Source organism: Pygoscelis adeliae, unplaced genomic scaffold (genome assembly GCF_000699105.1).
Source record: "Pygoscelis adeliae isolate BGI_AS28 unplaced genomic scaffold, ASM69910v1 Scaffold99, whole genome shotgun sequence".
Taxonomy (NCBI): Eukaryota; Metazoa; Chordata; class Aves; order Sphenisciformes; family Spheniscidae; genus Pygoscelis; species Pygoscelis adeliae.
In genome coordinates this window covers 208,098-231,218 of record NW_008825493.1, presented here as the reverse complement: position 1 = coordinate 231,218, position 23,121 = coordinate 208,098, and the positions used below count along the sequence as shown (strand labels likewise).

General features: G+C 42.5%; 1 protein-coding gene across 1 annotated transcript in view; it reads left to right on the top strand.

Annotated features, from left to right (window-relative positions):
• Window positions 1-16,766, top strand: part of BFSP2 (beaded filament structural protein 2, phakinin) — a 21,781-nt gene extending 5,015 nt beyond the window's left edge. Inside the window, exons 2-7 of the mRNA XM_009331245.1 lie at window positions 5,431-5,513; window positions 7,441-7,597; window positions 9,903-10,064; window positions 14,867-14,998; window positions 15,482-15,702; window positions 16,516-16,766. Coding sequence (XP_009329520.1) covers window positions 5,431-5,513; window positions 7,441-7,597; window positions 9,903-10,064; window positions 14,867-14,998; window positions 15,482-15,702; window positions 16,516-16,519 — 759 coding nt within the window. The 3' untranslated portion in view covers window positions 16,520-16,766. The remainder of the gene's footprint in view (window positions 1-5,430; window positions 5,514-7,440; window positions 7,598-9,902; window positions 10,065-14,866; window positions 14,999-15,481; window positions 15,703-16,515) is intronic.
• Window positions 16,767-23,121: the final 6,355 nt, after the last annotated feature.

The following is a 23,121-nucleotide window of genomic DNA, read 5'->3' as shown; positions in this document are numbered from 1 at the left end:
AAAGGACCCATCAATCGTCCCAGCCTCTCTCCAGGTATTACCTTTCCCAAGGCAATGCAACAAATGCCACTCTTGTTGCCTTTGGGTTTTCCTCCTTCAGGTTCTGAGAAGGGGTTCAACACAGAAAGCACGACTGAAATTGTTACGAGATTACTGCTTGGCACCTGAGCAGCAGGCACTGGGTTGCATGATTTTAGCCTGATTCAGCTGTGAATTACAATGTGTTGGAGGCAATGGGCTGATATCTAACATTTCTTTCTGTGTGCGGAAGGAAAGACTAGACCAGCATCTTCTGATCTTTCTCCATGGAGGCACCATTTGCTTTAACTGAATTGAACTTAAAAGCCAGATAATTTTCCATTACATGAATAATTAAACCATGATATTCATTATCACAGGCCACACCTGAGGCCACGAATTCAGCAGCATTCAGAAAGGGATCAGGCATTTGTAAGAATAGCAAAAGTATACAAAGCTATCGATAAAGCATAGCTAAGAATTTGAAAGGCGTAGTAAATCTTGCAATGCCAAACTTGGTCAGATCTCTGTTAAAAATCAGAAGTTGCCAGCCACCAGGGATAAGTTCTCCTCATAAGTATCTGCACCATATCACCCTCTATCAAGGCCGGAGTCTGCAAACTCCCTTGAAGCAGATGGTTTTCCTTCTTGCCAGTCATAATCCAGTAAATGGGCCAGTACGTTGATGCAGATTTTGATAAGATTTTTTTTGCTAAAAATTAAAATTGTGTTTTCATGTCCATAAAATCACAGTGAAACCAAAGAAAATTGTTGCTGCTTTCTAGTTAAGATGTTTTATACCACAAATATTCAGTGTTAATTCAAGAGCTGAAAAAAATCATGTTCAAAAGGTGTATGTGCATCACAGATGTGAGTGTTGAAAGACAATACGTGACTTAAAAGAACTATTATTAGTAATAATATTTGCATTTTGATAACACTTCCCATCTTGGCCATTTAAATGCCACATGAGTATGAGTGAATTAAGCCTCCCAGAAGCCCTGCGAGGCAGGACAGCATTGCCTTCTGCTGTACAAGCAGAGGAGGCAACGTCCAAGTGCTTGCAGCATTGCAAGCCCTCTCATTTCCAACGGACACAAAGAAGGGTGTTTCCTAAACTGCTGCATCATGCATTTTAGTACGTGTGTCAGCAAAGTGGCTATGAATCTGTCTCACTAATGCTGCGTGTTTGCATCCAGCTGTTGATTATTAGAGAATTAAGTCAAACCAAAGAGCCACTAGATGGAAGTCTTACATCTCATCTCCTCAAGCCTAGAAAAGGGCTTTCACAGCTCATGCAAATCAGGGAGAATTTTTCAGGAAACCTGGTTTCTACATAGAAACTACCGTGTAATTATTTATCTTTCAGGTTCACTGTCGGCTTTAAAGTGCACACAGCTGATTTCCAGGAGGGCTGAAAGGCTAATGCCTGCTGGCTCCCACTACAACGCTCATTCCTGAAGCCTTCCAAACATTAGACTTTTTTTTACACCATTTTTACTTACATGGCACAGGTCAGGTTTGTGTGCAGTTTTGGAAAGCCCTGCACTTTCTCACTGAATATTTGGCATTAGCTGCCAGTCTATGAAGAGGGGAGTCAGGTATTGACTGAGTCCTCAGGAGTATGGCACCAGGGTTCTGGTAAAGATATCCACTGTGGGGCAGGTAAGAAGTCACCTCCAATGCCCCCACAAGATTACTACTGAAAAGCACTTTTAAAAAACAGCTTGTCTACGTATAGAGGCAGAAATCCAGGCAGTGGCAAATCACCAGCTACTCCCTGCTCCTGCTTTCGTTGCAGCCCAAAAGCCATTTTACACTGGATTCAGCCTCTAAACTTAGCCATTAACATACCTCTGAGTGGCACTGTGCAGCTCACAGGATTTAATGTTACTTTTGCTCACGGGATGTTCCCAATTCCCTCAAAGATATTCATTTTCATCAGACTTTAGGTCAGGTATTGTAACTGTGGGGGCTCACTGCCAGAGGCAAATGGGCTTGTTTTGACAGGGCAGGGCAAATCATGGGGCAGCATTTCTGCTCCCTGATTTGAGTCAGGAGAAAAAATAAAAGCTTCTCTGATGATCCATACATGTACAAGTTGGCAGGAAGACAAAATGCAGTAATTTCTGTAGCAAAAAAGAAAGAAAAAAAATAAGGGAAAAAAAGAAAAAGGAAAGGAAAGGAAAAGGAAAGGAAAAGGAAAGGAAAGGGAAGGAAAGGAAAGGAGAGGAGAGGAGAAGAGAAGAGAAGAGAAGAGAAGAGAAGAGAAGAGAAGAGAGGAGAGGAGAGGAGAGGAGAAGAGAGAAGAAGAGAAGAAAAGAAAAGGAAAGGAAAGGAAAGGAAAGGAAAGGAAAGGAAAGGAAAGGAAAGGAAAGGAAAGGAAAGGAAAGGAAAGGAAAGGAAAGGAAAGGAAAGGAAAGGAAAGGAAAGGAAAGGAAAGGAAAGGAAAGGAAAGGAAAGGAAAGGAAAGGAAAGGAAAGGAAAGGAAAGGAAAGGAAAGGAAAGGAAAGGAAAGGAAAGGAAAGGAAAGGAAAGGAAAGGAAAGGAAAGGAAAGGAAAGGAAAGGAAAGGAAAGGAAAGGAAAGGAAAGGAAAGGAAAGGAAAGGAAAGGAAAGGAAAGGAAAGGAAAGGAAAGGAAAGGAAAGGAAAGGAAAGGAAAGGAAAGGAAAGGAAAGGAAAGGAAAGGAAAGGAAAGGAAAGGAAAGGAAAGGAAAGGAAAGGAAAGGAAAGGAAAGGAAAGGAAAGGAAAGGAAAGGAAAGGAAAGGAAAGGAAAGGAAAGGAAAGGAAAGGAAAGGAAAGGAAAGGAAAGGAAAGGAAAGGAAAGGAAAGGAAAGGAAAGGAAAGGAAAGGAAAGGAAAGGAAAGGAAAGGAAAGGAAAGGAAAGGAAAGGAAAGGAAAGGAAAGGAAAGGAAAGGAAAGGAAAGGAAAGGAAAGGAAAGGAAAGGAAAGGAAAGGAAAGGAAAGGAAAGGAAAGGAAAGGAAAGGAAAGGAAAGGAAAGGAAAGGAAAGGAAAGGAAAGGAAAGGAAAGGAAAGGAAAGGAAAGGAAAGGAAAGGAAAGGAAAGGAAAGGAAAGGAAAGGAAAGGAAAGGAAAGGAAAGGAAAAAAAAGAAAGAAAAAAGAAAGAAGATTCCAATGAGGCCAAGAGTAAATTTTCTAAATGTTAGGAGAAAAAAAAAAAATCAGACCTTGGGTCAAAGAATTGCCTCTACCTCCATGCTGCTGCCTTGTAAAAACTGAATGTCTTTTCTCCATCTTTCAGGAGAAACTCAGGTCCTGCAAGGGGACCTGAGGACAGCACAGCAGCACGGCCCCAAAGTCCCAGCTCTGCCCAGCCGCTCTGAAATGCCGCAGAAGGGATGACCAGAGGGCTGGGGAGTTAGGCCAGTGCTGGTAAAGCAGGGCTGGAAAGAAGCAGGGAGAAGGAAACAAGGGGTTGAATGATGAAGAAGAGCCAGTTCTGTGTGCAAGAGAGCACATAAAGGTCTCCTGTACTTGTGTGCTGCATGGCGGGGCTGGCTGGTGTGCCCTGAGATACCATCTCTTTGCCCATGCCTGTGGCTTTTGTAACATCTCTGACTCCTGTGCGTTCTCTGGGCTCTCTAATTTTCTCATACCTAAACTGGGGCTTTTTTGCCCAGTGGCAGTGTTCATGGGACTTGTCTCCTCTGTCTAGATGCTATTTTCATGAAACATGTTGGAACTGCATGTCCCTGAGATGGCCTGTCCCTCTATCATATCGGTTGGAATTGGCCAAGAAATCCCACAGTTATTAAAGAAAAATTGTCCGCCCGTGCAATGGCATGAGGTCTGTTTCCTTTAGAAGTCAAGCCAAGCTGGAGCTGGCAGGAACAGAGCTCCAGCCCCAGGCTTCCAGACACAGCCACCTTCTCTTTTTGTTCCTAACAGTAGGTGAGAATTAAGCAAAGCACTTGTTTTAATTCTCATGCTTCTTCAAATTTAGAAAATGTAGAGTGCTTTTAACTTTGTGATCCATTATGGACCTCTCAATGTGGGGAATAGCTTATTCCTCCAGATCTCTCCTTGTCAGATGCCTTCACATATTTCATACTTGTTTGTCCAAGAATTTGTAAGACATTCAGAGCAGTAAGCCATTTTTCATGAGGATGAATGTTAATTACCACGTAGAAACACTTCAGCCTTGCATGTCCACCTCCGCCCCATCATCAAGCAGCAAGCCAAAGAGCAGGTAGGACCATACTAAGGCAACAATCCCACTTGCAATACGTGAGATAACTTGTCTGGACGCAGCCTTGATGTCTCCACATTGCGTGGCCTGTTTCACCTTGGGTGAGCAGAATGCTTTGGGGGATTTGCAATCTATCTCATTTTGTTGTAGACTTAATTATCTAAAGAAAGATTTCTGCTTCAAGAACTCTCCTGGCCCACTTAAAAAGCTGCTCTTATTCATGTGGTGGTTTAGTTTCAACTGCAAATCTCCATGTGTATCTCCTGAAAAAGACCAAAGAGATGTTCAGTTTAGCTCCTCCAGAGTGATGGCATGGACCGTGGGATGGCTGGAGGCCCCAGATAGTTATTTGCAGAGATGATTGCTGTAATCCTGGTACCAAATTCAGCATGTCTTCGGTCACCTCCATAGCTCAGTGCACATGCGATTCCACAGCAGGCAGTGGTCTTTTTTACCTTTTCATTATTTTGTATAACCCTCTTGAATCACAACGGGCTGCTATGTCACAACCCTTTCCGGTTTGCTTACCTCTCAAGTACCTCCTGGGTATTAAAGATACCCCCCAGAGCCATAGCAACGGTACCACAATCTTATTTGCACAACCTTTCCAAAGAATTTCACATTCAGTGTAATAATCTTTGAAGACTGCCTGCTCCTCAGGTCTCATATCTATCGCAAGAGCTTACATGATTCCATCAGAGAAGAAACACAACACTCTGGGAGCTGAGGATGGCTCACAGGCAGCATGAGCAACAAGTATTCCTTGGCTCACTAAAGAGGACAACCCTGAAGAGGACTGCTGATATGGGAAGTAGAATAGGAACTGCATAAGTGCTACTTAAACTGTATCTAGAAAATATAAGTGGGACTTAAATGATGAACATACCTTGTGCACAGTAATGAATTTTACCCCTTGCGACCAGCTGACAATCAGAATAAATGTGTTTCCACAAGAAGATGAATGCTTAGGAGCAATGAACGGTTTGATGACAAAGTGCAGCCTATTTGCAGAGAATTTGTGAATTTGTATGTACAAAATTAATTGATTAAATTATCTGGAATGAGTCACTTGAACAGCCCTAGGCTAAAGAATTATTTTCAGAATCAAAGCTATACATCTGCTTAAGGTACATGTACAGTGCATGTAGCTAATGCGCTGAAGCTCTTCATTGCTTGAGCTCTGTTGTCTCTTTCTTCTAGGTGAGCGAAGCAGTCCTTGAAAATGCTCGTCTTATGCTGCACACCGAGAATATTCAAGCCTGTGCTGAAGATTTTAAAGACAGGTAGTCTTGTGGTGGCACCTAGCTGGCCACTTCCTTTGAAACTTTGCCTTGGCAAGCGCTTACTCTATAGGGGAGTAATGCTTAGTGAATGGAACGGATTCGTTCTTTTAAGTTGAATATTCAACCACCTGACTTGGGAGGGGTTTTATAACAGCAAAATAATTATGATGCTGACATTATTTTGGAAGATTTTGAAGATTTATAGTAACAAAAATGTGCACTAGCAAAATTACTTAAGCTATTCTTTGATATACAGACATTGATCTCTTACTAAGGGGTCAGTATTCATTCAAATTTGGGTTGACATTTTATAAAGGCAAACATTCATGTGATTATTAGTTTCAATTTGCAGTGCCACACAAGTGGTTTTGGAAGTAAAAATCATTCTACTGCAGCAGCTGAAAAGCAAAAACTGTACCACTACAAACATCAGTGTGGAAACATTAGATAAGAAAACAGAAATGGGCTGCATGATTTTCCTTGTCTTTACTGAGAGAAATGAATAGTAAAAGAAGATCTTAAATACTGACAAGCCACTTTTTAAACATCTTCCTATTTGCAAAGCCTAATATTCATTCCATGAAGCTTTTTAAATTTTACTCAGAAGGCCTGATGATCCTTCTAGCTTTTATTTGTAATGGACTTGTTCATTTACAAATACCTTTTGCAATATCTGACACACAAACTGTATTTCAAACTAATTGATTTTTATTTCCTATGATTTTTATCATCCCTTAAACTTCTGTCTCTCCCTGGTATTATTTTATTTAATCGTATCAAAACATGTGTTAATCATGTTCCTATGTTTGCCTTTTATTTCAGAAAGGTACAACTCTGAGCTACCCATTTTGTGGCTTTACATCCAGCAAGCTACACTCATATTTTAAGTAGTTATAAAAAATACATTTTAAAAATGTCAGCTGACTCAGACAAGCAGTCTACATAACAAAAACAATGTCAAATTAATCCACAGCAGAGTAAAAGCTCCTAACTCTCACTGGGATCAGCTGCCTCTTTCCCAGGCTGTTGAACTCCCAGCAACGAAGGTGGCTCTCAACAGACACAGTGCAGGTCTTGTTTATGAAGCTGGTTCCTGTCTAACCTGCCAACCCCCCTGTCTAACCTCCCTGGCCACCAGGTCCCCAGGTTGGATGGGTTTGACACAAAAGCCTCCCACCCAAGATTTGCCACCCAACCCAGCCACATTTTCAATGCAAAGCCTAAAATGAAAAGGTACAAACAAGAGCGATGCAGCAAGCAGTGCTGTAGAATAGCAACTGCCTGCCACAATTTTCCCTACCGTTGCAGCCACGGTTTAGAAACTAGCCATGTGCTTTAACAGCAATGCTAGTTGACAAGCCAACAGCTCAAATTTCCAATTTATTTTGATACTACTGGGATTTGGTCTTAAGGATGGGCTAGGACCCTGGAACATAGATCAGACTTCCATCAGCATGTTCATTAGTAAAAATAATGCTTGATGTGCGTGTGTTTTCTTTAACCATAGCTCTGAAAAGTTTTTATGCAGATGAATGAGCAATTATTCTCATTTTATAGCCAAGCAAACAGAGAAAAAGCCACCCATAGTCATGCTGTATATAAATACCAGATCTAGCAAGAGACCACACACCTCTCTGTGCTTATTCAGGAATTCTATCATCAGGCTGATAACCACCATAGCGCAGACTCCTAACTTGGCCTGTTTTATTACACTTTGAGTTAATGACAGGGTATTTCAGGCAGGGTATTTCAGGCAGTTAAACTCAAGTATAGCAAGACAAGGTGAGAGCAAAGTATATCTTCTGTGTTTCTGTGCCTCTGTCTGGGACACATGAGCTAATTAGCACAAATGGTGTCATTTAAAAAAAAGCAGATTTTTCTTGCTGAGCTGTGCTGTATTAAGGTTTGGGGTTTTTTTTCTCTGCAGGTATGAAAATGAGCAGCCATTCAGAAAGGCAGTGGAAGATGAAATTAATTCCCTGTATAAAGTGATTGATGATGCTCATTTAACTAAACTGGATCTGGAGAGTCAGAGAGAGAGCATGAAAGAAGAACTAACTTTGCTGTCAAAGAATCACGAAGACGTAAGTCTAGACTCAGGCCACTGCAAAGCCCATGTGTGCCTGTTTCATTTGGTTGGTATCATACATCTAGTGCAAAGCAAGCACTAAAAAGCTCCGCCTGCCATGTCTGGGTGGGGGGGATTCTCCTGAAACCTGCTTCTATTTCTCTCTTCTCTGTTAACTTAAAGCACTAACCTCTGAGGCATGATCAAATTACTTACATGTAAGTTTTAACTCTTTCTCATCTGATAAATATGACATGGAAGAGATGTCATCACTTCATTTCTTGCTAGACACCACGTGACGGTCACAGGGTTGCACAGCCACATACGTGGACATCTCAACAGTAAGGTCTGATTCTCAGCCAGAGATGTAAAGAGAAAATGCCTGTGCAGAGAACAAGCTCTGGTCCTGCTGCACCAACACGGAGCTTTAACTGGGCTCTTCTGCAAAACTCCTGCTTGGCTTAGCAAGCTGCTCGGTTCCTGAAACCGAGTCTCCCCTGAGCAACGCACCACTGAAGCGAGTCACAGGGACAGGCAGCTGGAAGGGAAGCCCATTATTACCCAGTTTCGCAATACTTTTCCACTTACTCATTACATTCACCTTCACTATTTGCATGAAGGTGGTTTATTCCCTTCAGCAGGGGTTTCAGGATCGGACCCAAATCAGCATCTTTACTGATGGGGGCTCGAATGTGGAGCTACTACTAATCCCATGTAAGGGACAGCAAGCAATTGTGCTGATGCCTCAAAAGTAAAAGAGAGCTTGAATTGACATGGCTCACAGAAGCGAGGCACTATCCTACCTTAGATTTCTTACAGGTTATTTCTCCAACCACAAGATTTCAGCAACATTGGCAGGCATATGGAGACTTGGGTTGCCAAGACGAGGTTGCTTCATCCCCTCCCTACTTTCATGGGTCTAATCCCAAGGCTGGCATTTTGCAGAAAATAATCAGTGGCTTCAGCACCACTGCATGGCATGAGAAAGATGGAAGTTGTTTTAGATAAGAAGGAAAACAGAAAATTGATAGAAATACACAAGATCCCCTTTAAACCTCCGTGTACTGCAATGATTGCTGTGAAACCAGAAAATTTGGACCGATGCTGTTCTCTGCCCGTATATATGGCATAACAAGAATAACAGCTTTCTAACAGCTCCTCTCGCTCTGCATTTAGCCAGTGAGGAGCCCTTGCAGGGTGGAAGGATGCTCCTTTCTTTACCCATTGTGAGTATCTGAGCATTCGCAGAACCACCCCACCACAGACCTTGTTCTCCCATGGCAGCGGCACCAGGGGAAGCTGCTCAAGAGAAGTCACAGAATAAAGGCTGGAAGCAACTACTGCAATTACTCCAGCTGAGCTCTGGCACAATAAAGTCCCAAGGACTTTCCTGAACTAATGCAAACCTTTCTTTCCTCCAGTGCCCCCACTAGGAAATCCATGTCAAGTCCTTTTGAAGCTTTTGTGCACTTGGAGTGGGCACATTTTGAGGCTTTCATTCTTGCAGGTTCATAATTCACATATACTTGCCCATCCTTTTTTTCCAGTACCGTCACTGTCAGGGGCCACTGCCTACAAACACAATTCCCAGATGCTTTTACACCACTTTTTTTTTGCTTATGTCAATAGCACATATAAACAGATTGATGTAAAAGGATTGTGATGCCAGATAGTTCAGATACATATGCAAATCTCACTTATTCTTGTGTTCCTGAATTCAGTGTACAACTGATGTGCTACCTTTAAGCATGCAATTCTAGACACACTAATTCTCTCCTGCTTATGTGTTTTTGGAGCACTTCTATGTAAAGAAAGAACAGAATGCTGTCCCAGAGAAGAAGAGTGCTCTTCATCTAACGTGCACATGCATAAAAGCACACGTGGCTCACACAAGCTGCAAGGCTGTAGAGCTCCTGTTGTTTTGCACAACTTGTTGTATTTCCCAGTAGATGCATGTCTATGTTATTGCATAGTGCAATGTAGTTGTGGTCCTGGGTGTGCAGCGTCTGTGTATGTCAAGCTCTGACTGCTGGAGAAACTTGCCACCATGAGAGGGCTGCTCCAGGCAGTGCCCTGGTGCAGGGCTTCAGCCTCCTTCCACCAAGGGGAACTCCAGCAAGACTCCCCACACACGAGCAAGGCAAATCCACACCTGAAAAAGAAACCCTCCGGTGCACTAGATCATTCATGTAGAGACACCTTTCAGGACCAAATTTAATTACTCTCTCTGTGGAACCAAAAGAGCTCTTCCTTGAGCCCCGCCGAAGCTACTATTCAATTGTCCAGTTCACCTTCTTTTATGACTGTTATTTTTGTTCAAGGATGTGAAGGTGTTATACAAGCAGCTTGCTGGATCTCAGCTGGAAGAACTTGATGTTCCCCTGGGAAGTGGCCTGGACGACATACTGGAAAAAATCAGAATCCACTGGGAGAGAGACATTGAAAAGAATCGTGCTGAGACAGGTGCCCTGCTCCGTACCAAGGTAAGCGCTCTGTAGCTCACTCCAACATTAAGGGATTTGAAGCAAACACAAAATCTGTCTAATACTCTACAGTAACTTTGAGGGCTGAGTGTTTGTTTTTTTCTTGAAACAAAAAAGATGGTAAAAATCTACGGGATTTTGGTCCAAGTCCATTGGAAAATACACTCGTAAATATCAGTGACTTTCTTGGGATGCACAGAGTTAAGTAGCGGTGGACGTGACCCTGCCGATATCACAGGTATTTGTGGGAGACTTCTAAGGGCTCCGAAATGTTGGCTGAGAAAAACAAACTTAACCAGTTGGATAAGCCACAGCCGTTACCCTTCTTACTAGGGCCATTCCTCCACTGAACAATTTACAGGGGTCTATAAATCAAAAGGGCAAAATACATTGCTCTACACTAATTATACAGCTACAGACTCATTGTGGGTTTCTCCTTGAAATTGTTTCCTTTTGCAGTGGTGGGAAAATTGGATATTAACTTAGAAATGAAAAGTGATAATAGCCATTCCCTTTAAAAGTTCTCTCCTTTCCTGATGCTGAGTCTGAAACAGCCTTTTAATGCAGCTTTTTCTCTGTCATGAAGGATCACTCATTTTCCAAAGTGGCTGGCTGAAATAAGTATTTTTGCAGAGCTGAAGCATTAAGTTCAGCGCACGATCTGTATTTTAGAAGCCATCTCATTCTGACCTGGCTATTACAGCAGATCATGGCACACCAAATCGTAACTACAGCTGTGCCATAGAAATATTTAGCAAAAACATACACACACACACACACCCCCCACCACCACCACCCCCCGTTCCATGGTACAGAGGTGCTATGAGAGGAGTAGAGGGTAGTGAAGCCAAACCGCAAGAAGAAAAGCAAGATATATTTGCAAAGATATATGCAAGCTCTGAGTAGGTGTTTATTTTCAAAATAAAGAAGAAAAATCCTGTGACAACAGTGATACCAAAGGTGCTAGGAAATGTACAAGAAGCCAGCCAGAGGAGTTTATCCCAGAGATCCCATCGAGTTTATGAGCAAGCCAGACTGTTACTAAGCAAAGTTTTCATAAGGTTAGTCTGTGGGGGCCTGATTTTCAGCTTGTACAGCCCAAAGGAAGTCAGTGACCCAGTAAAAAACTACGAGAGCCCAGAGAGTGCCTCCATACAAAGCATATGCAGCCCTGAAAAGCCAGAGCATCCTCAGTAGCCTCCTAAGCTTTTCCCAGAAAATCTTTTCCTGGCCCACTGCCGGGTTTCAGCAAAATGAGCATTACTCTGACGGCACCAAATTCTTCAGTGTCCCCACTTTCCTGTCATGCTTGTTCCTGTTCCTCCTCCTCCTGTGCAAACACACCCTCACAACTTCTTTCTTCCCATTTCTTTCATATCTTCAATATCTGGTCTTGCAACTGCAGAGAGGTATCATTTGAGGAGAAAACTGCCAGCTCATACTAGACTGATCATTGGATCCCACTATCGTGTCTTTGATTGTGGCCAACACCAGACGCTGCAGAGAAACACCAATAAGCAGATATAACCTAACGCATCGCTACTAAGCCATCTTAGTTTAAGTTGTTCCTGTTTTGGTTTGATTTTTTTAATGGGAAGAAGAATCAGAATATCACAGATTTCTGAAAAGATCACTTTCAGTTCAGAGCAGGTTCTGGTACGACATTCTAGGGTTTTTTGTCCCCAGATATACCTCTCATTAAACCCAGATGATGCAGTTTTGTATCTTATATGGTTTTGTTTCTCATACAGATCTATTCAGATTATCACTATTTATATAGTTGACAAGAGTTCTGCTAATTATGTTCAGCCCTTTTTCCAACTAAACTTGTGGACTTATGTGGCTAAGTTGCACCATTTGGTTATCCACACCGTGAAAAATTTGTCCTTGTTCTTTTGCGACATCACAAGAGAGAGAGCAGTTTCCTCCTCTCCTTTGCTCTTCATTACTGTTTTCTTCAATCTCTCTTTGTGAGTTTTCCTTGGTCCCTAACACTTTAATTTCCTTTCTCTGCACCCACTCTTTGGCGTAGCTGTGACCAGTTGAGACCAAGGTATTTCAAATGGTGTCCTAGCACTGACTTAGGTGTCAGGGCAGTACTTTTGTTATTTTCTGATCAATTCCCTTGCCTCATTTGCTTTGTCTTCTGACTAGACTAGCAATCTTGGCTAGATTTTCCATGGGTATTTAGACACCAAAACATACAAATGTACATGCATACCTAACAGGGTTTCACATGGGATTTTTTTAGATGACTAAGTAACCTCAAAACTCCAGTCCATTGGTTTGAGCTCTGCATTTTTTTGTCCGTAACGCTCAAAACCTTTCCCTGAATTGACACAAGTGATTTAAACCCTTGTAAGGCATGCAAGCTGCTTAATATTTTCCCCCAAACATGCTTTACTTAATGATGTGGTGCTGTTCATTCACGTAGTTTGATTCCACACATCCACCCCTGCTCATTGCTGATCTATATTGTTTTCTGCCATTCATAACTCCTTCTAGTTCATGATTCATCCCCAAGGTAGTAAACCTTGAGGCATCAAGCTGTTAAACTTCTGTCATAATGGAACTAGACCTTAATCCTCCTCTTCATGTCCTGTCTCTTGACCAGCTATTGATCCATGGCAATGCTCTGCCCTGAGCACCATTACACAACTTCCTCTGTCATCCCCTATGCTAGATCTCGTAAAAGGTTTTGAAAAATCTTGTGAATTATGTCAATTGTTTCGCCCCCCCTTTGCTACTTTGCTAACACATTCCCAGAACTCTTAAGAGCTTATCAAAGTCTCTTTCCTTCTGAAGATATCACGCTGATCAGACCCTGGATGTTGGTGTTCTATCCCTAATCATCCTTTAATTATCTTGACTCCATAAAAAACAAAGTAATGAGAGATTCTGCACTCTTGCACAATGCCTGGCTCAGAACTGTATAGACATGCTTGAAATCCACACATCCCTAGGAAACTCAAGCACCAAAATGATAAAGATTTAGGGGGATGATTTCATCCTCTCCCTCCATTAATCCAGTTGTTTGTGGGCACCACAATTCGGTATAGCCCTTCCCTTGTGGAGCATCTCAGGAATAGGAAGAGCAGAGCCCCCAGAAAACACGAATTGCCTAGTGAAGAGGGCAAAAAGACTACGTCTGCGCTTCTCTACAGAAGGAACCCCAAAGCTGAGGCCAAGTGTCATGCCCAGCAGCACCCTCCACATGGACTCTTGGGGCAACTCGGTAATCCTGTAAGGAGGATGGGGAAACCTTGTATGTACCAAAAGCTTTAAAGCTTATTCAGTGTGTGCTTACTTGCTGTGTCATCCTCAGTATTTAGGGCCTGATGTGGCCACCTCCATCTACTCCATCTGCCTGTTCTATCATTCACATCACTAAGGTCAGGTAGCCATGACAGCTTAGGGTAACTCTGGGAGAAGTTTCAACCTCACCTGTGGTGAGGGCAAGTTGGATTTATAGGTAGCATTTGGGCCACCAGCAGGGTAAATGTGAATGAGAGATGCCAGGCTTTAGGTAATGGGTGTAGGCTATAAATATAGATGCAAAGGCACCCTCACTGCCCTATGTACTTCTTTAACAAGAGGCATTTATAGTCCTTGTACCATAATAACGTGCAGACTACACTCTCAACACAACTTAGGAGACACAAATTACTCCAGAGTGGCAGGTCCGTGATCACTAGGCTGAGGTCACCAGGACTAGTGAGGTGGGATTACGTCTCTCTGAAGCGCAAGCTCCTGTAAAGTATTTCTGGAAAATACAGGCTGTGTGCAATTTGCTGGAAAGGACAGTTTTGGTGTTTGGATTGAAATTCAGCCCTCTGCAACACAGGTTCATAAATCCTAAGTTCCGTTTGAGACTTAACTGCTGCTTAAATGACATTTTGCACCTGAGATTATTTCATTCACAATGACCAAGGTGTGGGGTTCACATGATGGTACCAAAAAAAATTATAAAAATTATTTCTGGTGCATGGTCCCAGATTTTTTTAAAGTTTGATCTTATTTTTAAAATAAAAGAATGCATAATCAGAAAAGCAGGACAGGGTAAAGATGAATTTTCAGAGTGGAAGTATTTTGCATAGTTTAACTTTAGCGTCAACCAGAAGAAATGTAGGTTTTGATGGAAGAATTGTATTTGCTAGAGAGCCCAGAGCTCTGGATTGAAAACCTTGATCTCAGCCCTCATTAAAAAGTATAGAAATTTTATTTTTACTAAGGTACCTTTGCCTTCACCTATTTTCAAGGAGCCTGAACTAGACACATATAAAAACCCACAAGCAACAAGAGCATGAAATTGTCTAAGAATATCTTAATTAAATTAACAGAAATTATTTTTCTGACCTGTGATATGACTTGCTCTCTGACTCATAGAATCCTATGTGAAAAAACAAGGTGTGAATACTTCTGAAATGCAATAGACTAACTGAAAACACCTAACTTACTTAAAAAAAAAAAAATTATAGTATAGCTACAAAATGAAGAATTACAGCAACATTTTATAGGTAATTTTAAACGTACTAGTATGAATGCTGAACAGCTTTTGTTGACATAGATAAAATGTATACACTTATATGTATAAGCCATTTTACAGTAAATGCATAGAAAATATGATAATTTTGACACTAAGAAGTATCTAGAATTGTTCAACCAAGGGACTTAATATACAAGAATCAAACTTAAAGTCAGAATTGCCACAAACTGTGAAAATATTAACTGTCAGTTTGGTATGTAAGGAAACTAAAACATAATTTGAGTAGGCTGTGACGACAGTCGCAACCTTTTATCAGCAACAGGCTGACACGATGGCTGCTGTGCGAACGCAGGAGGAAGAGCTGGTGGAGTGCCTCAGAACAGAGTTCCATGAAACTGCCTGCAAAATACAGAGCTTGCAAGCAGAAACCGAATCTTTGAGAACCTTGGTAAGTAACGTTGGGTTTTCAATGGGTACATTCCGTGCGAATTCCACATGCCTTCTGAGGAAAACATTCCCGTCTTGGGATGCAGACTTATGAATAAATCCCGTTTTCCAGCGGATACTGTTTCCAGAGATGCCGGACATTTCTGGGCTTTTCTTGATTGACGTGGTGCACTAAGTGTACCACTTTTGACAACCAGTCCCCAAATTTCAACCTTCAGTGTCTTCATACCCAATAACGATTTTGCTGAGATTGCTGGGTGGGTAGTACTTGACAATGTGAAGAACATCTGCGCCTTGTAACCAACGTAGTTCAACCTTTGTAATGATAATACACATTTTTCAAAGTATCTAAAGAAAGGAATTCTCAAAATATTACATCTCCAGTTAACCATATTCAATAGAGATATTGGCCAAACCTGAATAAAAATCAATGTGAAGCATATGAAAACTGACTGGTTTAATGTCTGCTGTCCTGCCCTTACAGAAGAGGGGTCTGGAGAACTCTTTATACGACGCCAAGCACTGGCACGACATAGAACTGCAGAACCTAGGCTCTGTCATTTCCAAGCTGGAGGCAGAGATGGGAGAAATCAAAGTAGAAACCGAGCAGCAGCAGCGGGATCGTGACAATCTGCTGATCAGCAAACAACAGCTGGAGAAAGACATTGCTGCATATCACTGCCTTCTGGATGGAGAACAAAGCAGGTACTTGTCCTTAAAAGCAAGTGTGCCACAAGGATGGAGAACATGTGCTCCCTGGGAAGGGGTTGTGAGGTTGCTGGAAGCAGGAGGACTAGGGTGGTTCTCGTGTTTCATAAGGCTGGGTGGTAGATGGTGAGGTTTGGAGAAGCCACCAAAGGGGAAGAACACCCCAAATCCAGTCGTGCAGAGATTCCTGATGTATTGCAGACGGGTGGTTTCCATCCCTGCTGCAGAAGGATGAGGTTTAGGAATACGGCAGTAGGTCTATGAGTTTCACTTCCCTGAAGATTTGAGATGTGAGATTAAAAAGATACTACAGCATCTGGGCGCTACAGTAATGGCTGCAAAGCAGCTGTGTTGTTGTTTCTTGCCTTGGGTACATTCTGCCTTCCCTCCTCCTCCCCCTATACAGTCCAAATATTAAAGCTGTGATCCTGGGGAAGCTCCCTTTCTAAGCACACAAGTTCCCCCCAAAGTCCGAGGACAGAATCTGGCCCACTGACTGTACCTTTTGTGAAGAAACATAGTTCAGACTCTTAACATTTGTCCTCTGGGAGTAACCTGTAAACGCCTTTACAGTGGTTGGGTTGCTTGGTTGGGCTTTTTTAAGATCCTTAATCACCATTAGTCATGGAACCTCTGAGAATCTGATCCACAGATTTTGACTGGCTCTTCGATGGGAGAGACTAAAGAAGATGGAGCCAAACTATTCTCAGTGGTTCCAGTTAAAGGGCAAGAGACAATGGGCACTATTTAAAATACAGCAAATTCCATTTAAACCTCAGACAATTTTTTTTTTTTTTTTTTTACTTTCAGCTGATTATGAAACTCCCAGCCCACAGAAGACCATTGCAATTAAAGCAAAAGAAGATGTCACTGCAAATTATGTTCATGAAAGCTAAAAACCCATCAAAGCAGCCTGCTTTATTCAGTTTGATTCAACAATCAAAGTAGGTTGTAGCTTGAACAACTTTATTAGACCCTCCTCATGTAATTGCTTTGCTTACAGATTTCAATTTACTCATGTTGTTAAAAATTATAATAAAAATAAAGAATATCAGGTTTTTCGTTTGACTTTTTTTTCCTTCCAGTATTTTCCATGATAGCTGAAGGGTGTTGGATTAAGAACATGGGCCCTCCACTTCCCAGCAAGTAAACTCTTTCTTTTTGTAGTACGAATATATCAAGACTGAACTCCCCCCCTCCACTGTGCACACAGCATCCGTGTGGAAATGGTGAGCCCTCTGTTGTGTCACAAGACCATCAGCTCACTAGTGTGAAATCTAATTGAAATAATGCTGAAGCAGTTAAAGTGTGCTGTTAACTCAATGCGATTAATTTTGCAATACATAAGCCAGCATAAGCGGTAATGCAACCATCCCAGCAGTGCTTAATAAACATGTTTTAACTCTAGACTAAACTTCTGGGAAAGCTGAAGCTGCAGGAGAGCAACAGCAGTTCTGTCTGGGTTCCAGGTCTCATCCTTTTTCTGTATACTGAGAGTCCTAGCCAGGGTGTCAGTTTGTGCAAATGTGATACTTTTTGATATATTGATATATTTTGATACTTGTTTTTTATATGCTTGGCTCTTTCTTGATATCAACATCCCTTAAGGCAGGTTGGCCAAACTTCTTTTGAACAGGCACCCACACAGCACCAATGTGTGGGTGACCCTAGGTAATTTCTCTTATTTTGATGGTATCATGATGAAAAAGATTTGCCATCTTTCACTTCTGACTTTCTTTTATATTTGAAATATTGATATCCTGATTGTATTGCATTTGCAGTACGGTCATATAAAGTGCCAAGATGGATCCTGCATTTTCAGAGAAACATAATGAGCCTTGGCCCCTATCACACAAAATCTCAGGTAGATGGCTGGCTCTCCTTCACAAGTCCCTGCACAGGAATGAAGCTAACCATAGATGTGTTTGTTGGATTAGGACTTTACAATATCGACAGTTACACAGGGTGACAACATAGTTCATTAAGTGGACTCAAAAGACTACTGAGAAATGGCATATATTAGAGAACATAATGGCATACAGCATATATGAGAGGTAGTCTGCAGATATTTTGATCTTTAACTGAAACATTAGCTAACAAAGCTACTTAGTTTTTAATGACTGATAAAATCAAATATACTCCAAATCCACTATACTTGATCCACCAGTGAATAACAGGAATCAGCACACAAGTGTTGTCATGCCTCTCCTTGCACATTCCCCCACACATGGAAAATCCTTCCTGAAGCAGTTACTTGACAAACAATTCCCCATGTAACCTCTGCAAAAAGGCCATCTGGCATGTACCACCTGCAAGATTTTGATCAAAAAATTACTGGATTAAGAGATTACCCAACAACAACCAAAAAAGAAAGGCAGATGGTGGCAGATTCCCTTTTTTCCTCACAGAATGTAGGCTCCTCAGAGCAGTGATAATACCTTCTTACATATCGGTGCAGAACTTACCAAGCCGAGACTCCATCAAGGATAGTGATGATGAGAGAAAATATACACAAATGGTGGTACAAGAGATGAGATGGCACAGACCCTGGGGTTGTTGTTAGCTGGATGCTGTCTGGGAATGGTCACTTTTTGACATTAGTGAAACATAGCCTCCCCCTCACTCTTGACACACTAGAGAGAGCAGTTTCTCTATGATTTGAGAAGGAAGAGGGAACTTACAAATAATTTGTGCAAAACCTGATAGGTTTTCAGGTTTTCCTTCTGTCTCATGTGTGCTGTAATTATAGACAGCAGCTTCTATAAACAATCAAATGAATCCTATAGTGTAAAAATGTACAATCTGGCATCAGATCTCTTAGCTATTTTCTAGTGATGCTTCAGGCATGAAAAGACGCTGCTGGCTATCCCACTGTGAAACTGTTCTTTATAAATGTCACTGACAGAGATAAACCAGGTGAAATTATGACTCTGCAATCATACTGTGATGTGAAAGGAAGGATTTTTTAAAGTTTCTTGTATGCCATTTCAAGTTCTTGTTCCAGCAAAACCTGGATTGTAGGTTCAAATGATCCAGCATATGTCATAAAAATTAATTTTTTACATGTTTATTCATTGGAATGGAAATAGTTGCTGCAAAATCATCAAGATATTCCAGTATAGGGAAGTGGCTGGAAAAGGAGGAAGCATCTAAGCATAAAAAATGAAGTTCCGGCAGCTTTTCTCTCTATCCCTAGCGAAGACCAAAAGACACTGAAAAGATTATTTGTGAATAGTTCATCAGAAGTCAAACGTAGCACATCTGGCCCTTCTAAAACAAAGGGCTTTCATACTAAGTGCCAAAGCTTTGTGAAGAAATCTTTCTCTACTTTTACACAGATTGCTGCTAGCTACCTAGCTAGCTACACAGCCCCTCCAGCATGCCTCGCCAGCCTGAATGCTATCTAAGCATTAACAGTCTTCACCATGTGAGATGGCAAACTGAGAACATGAGAGACTAAAGGCTTTCACAACTATTTGTCAGTGCTAAGGTTCATAAACTGATTTATCTCTATATTTATCCTCTAGTCTAGCAGTTGCTATATTAAATACACGTCAACATGTTTCCAACTGGTTTTCCTACGAAAACCAAAACCAGAAAGCAGATTTTATTATCTCCTACTGCAGTATCTATCACACCTATATTCCCATGAAGGGATTTGTGGCCTTTGCTGTTATGAAGACTCAGGATGCAGTCAGAGAGTACAGATAATACAATCTAACAGCCAGCTGCTGCATAAAAGGACATTTCTGCTCCCCCTCACTTGCTATGCGTTCCCATCACACTGTCTTGTGTTAGCACCAAGGCCTGTCTGATGTCTCAGGAGGCAGTTCAGGAAGCAAAATCAGTGGAAAATTAGCCCTGCAATACGCAGGGAAACTTTCCTGCCACTCAGCTCCCTGAATCAGGCCACTGCAGGGTCAGACGTGTACCAGTAGCAGCACAGGGATGGGAGGGGGAGAGAGACTAGTCAGGGCTGTAAGGCACGGCCGCCCCCCTTGGCGACAGCTAGTCACTAGGTCGGATTAGCTGTACTGTCAAACCATATGCGCACTTTATCCTCCTCCTCAGCCAGGCACAGCTTCTTCTGCGCCACAGCATGAACACACGCTGCTGCATCCTCGGGGGAAGCAGAGGGTGCCAGCCCTATGCTAGCTCGTGCTTCATTTCAGGTTTCACACTGAGTAGCAGCATACCACACCAGCTAGGAGCTGGTACTCTAGCCTGTCATCCTACTGTTTACATTTTAGCATAGGCATTATTATACTGATTCTACAGTTAAAAGATTATTTTTAAGGTGACTTCAAGCTGGCATTCAATACTTCAAAAAAACACCATGCACTGCTGCCACCACTGCCTGCTTTCAGATGGCAATTACTGGTGGAGAAATGGGCATGATAACACTCCTCCCTTCTGGCTGCAGAGGTCTGAAATTACAGCAAACTCTTAGCACCCCGAAGCTGATAGGAAGGCTAGGCTCCTGAAGAGAACCAGGGCCCGTGCTGTGGCAAGGACTCCACCAGAACCCTTCCACAAGCTGCTCTGCACCTAAGGGCACCTTCTCCGATTTCCTTGAGCAGGCGTCTGCCTAAGAGTTGCCGAATGAAGTGTTCTTCTCCTTGTGCTCTGCGGATGTCAAAGCAGTTTGCAGTGCTACCACCTTCATGTCGCAGAATGGAGGTAATTAGGTACGAAGAAGTAAGGGTAAGACAGAACACCGGGTAACTGGAAATGGAAGTCTGCTCCTAACTCTTGCATCACCCACAACTCACTTCGGCTGTCCTTTCTTCAGTTTCTCCACATGAATAGTGGCTGCTGCATCACTTCCCCTACATGCAGTAGTGCTTCATTCCTCAATCTTTATAAAATGCACCAAGATGCACAGGGAACAGCATCGTGGCAAGACTCATCATAGCTACAGGACAGAGACGAGAGGTGAACAGGCACCGCTGTACGCCACGACAGGCACGCTGCAGCGTGCACTGCTAACGAGGGGGGAGGAAAGAGACAAAGTCCTCAGACTCCTCCAGGTAAATCTGTACCTGAGCAGAGGCATTCAAAGCACTGTGTCTTGCCAAAGGTTGGTCACACAGGTCAGTGATATACAGCGCAGCAGAAAGCTGCCTGCTGAGCTCACGCTCCTGTCACGGCAATGGGGCATTCTGGATATATTCCTTGCATTACAAACATTACTTCTGCCAGCCCATGCCTGCGAGCATTCTTCAGCCAAATGCCCTCTGCATAAGTATTGAGGATCGTTGAATTTGAGAGAGGAAAAGAAAAAACAGAAATACTGACCACCTTTTTCTGCATCTAACATTTTACACAGCAACAATCTTAACCATAAAAGCTAACGCAAAGCATTCGCAGAGAACTACAAACGCTGTGCATCAGCACGTTTTCGCAATTTTACATAAAAATAAAACCAGAGGTGGGAGGCAAATCCAAGCGTAACTGCATAACTAATGCTTTCTTTAAAGTGCCAACTGAGACATGTCTTTAAACCTGGATCTAAGCGTTCCGAGGCCTAAAACGCTGCTGCTATTTTCCATGGTTTCCACTGAGTCTGTTCCAGATTTAACAGCTGAAATGTTTCTTGGTACTCTGCTCCTGACTATTAAGTTTCTAATCCAGAGTTGGTCATTCCAGCCTTACAGCACTGTGTCTGCAAGGGACAAGTGATGCAGACGCTAAAAGCAGCAAAAAGGCATCGGGTTCGCATTCTTCAGCTAGGGGTTATCCATAATAATGCAATGAAAATATTTTACCAGCTGCTGAAATTCAAAAAATGTGTAGCTTAGAATCAGACACAGCACTCTACTTAGTGGCCAGTATTAGCTTATCTACCACAAAAGCTGAGGGATACAAATTGTCTGCTTAGTTGCATGTTATTATCAGTGCTGAGCCTGCAAGTTACGGCATGGTGCAGTGCGGAGGTATGTCAGCTTCCTGGGCAGTAATGGAGTACAAATGCAAGGGAAGGCAGCGCCTCGACAAAAGGGACGTCAAACACTCTTCCATACCGAGCCGTCCCGTGTCACGTCTTCCATGCGACCTTCTATTAACTGAAGGGGACAGCAGGAGTAGGCGGGGAGCCCAGGTGCACCAAGGAGACACAGAAAGTGAGACTTAGCTACCGAATTTGCTTTCTACTTCAGTAATTATTCTTATCACGAAATAGAAAGCGTCGCTGATCGCGCGGCATTCTCGGTGTTACCAGATGAACTGTTATGCTTGCAAGTTTTAGTTCTCGGGGCCTGCTCTGTGCGGGATCAAATCCTGTAAGTGCATGGAATGTCAACGGTAGTAGAGAAATATAGTGAGAACGCAGCATGACAGACATTAAACGAGGATTTTAACCGATCTCCCAAATGCAGAACACTCGACTACAGTGATTCAGTTACTCACAGCTACAAAATGCTTCACAAAGACATGGAGTATTTAACCTCTTTCTGCAATATGACAATGGCACCTCCCCTGTTTTTTTCAAACAAGCCGAGAATTATGGATGGAAAACACTAAACAACAGTATTTTCATGGACACAAGTTAAAGACTGTCAAACACTCTCCAAGGTTCAGAAAAAACTTTTCATTTATATGTTAATATACACACACACGTATGTAATGATTTCAAGAGAAAGTATCACAAAGCATAAAATACTAAATAAATCAAGAATACAAACATGCTTACTTTTATATGATTGTAATACAAACCAATGCTTATTTGACAGGTAATTCTCGTTTGGGCTCACACTTTAGCAGTAGGAACATCGATCATCTTTTTGATGGCTGACCAACAAAAGAAGTCATCAGAAACAATGTTTCATGTAATTATTTATGACTCATGACAGTCTGAGGTTGTTTTTCAAAATGTCTGGCCTCAAAACTTTTTGACAATGCATTCTGAAGCCATGGTGAACTTTTTAAACACCCATGTTTTTTTCCAGAGCTAAAGGTCACTACAGTACCCAAAGCTAGTGGCGACAATCTGCAGACACCCACTGTGAGGTTTGTTCTCCAGCAGATATCCCTAGGCTTCACTATGAGTCAGGAAAGCAGCTAGGAAGTTCATGCCAACACATCCGGACATCCTAGACAGAGTGGTGTTTCAAGTCTTACTCACTTAACCACACCATTTCCAAGATGAAAGCTGAATTACTTCCTTGCATCCTTTACAACGACAGTGTAAGTGCACGTCCCTTTCCAGGGTGCGGGGAGGCCGAGCCTTAGTCATCTCAGCCCACGCTAGGAGTGAACGCCACTTCACCTCAAGGGTGGGGGAGCAGGGCACAAACCCAGCCGCCGCTTGGCAGGCTGAGAGGCCCCCTGGGCCGGCAGGACTGGCTGAGGGCAGGGGCCGCTCCAGCAGCCCTCTCAGCCTCCTCGGAAGCGGCTCTCGCAGCGCCCTGTGGGGAC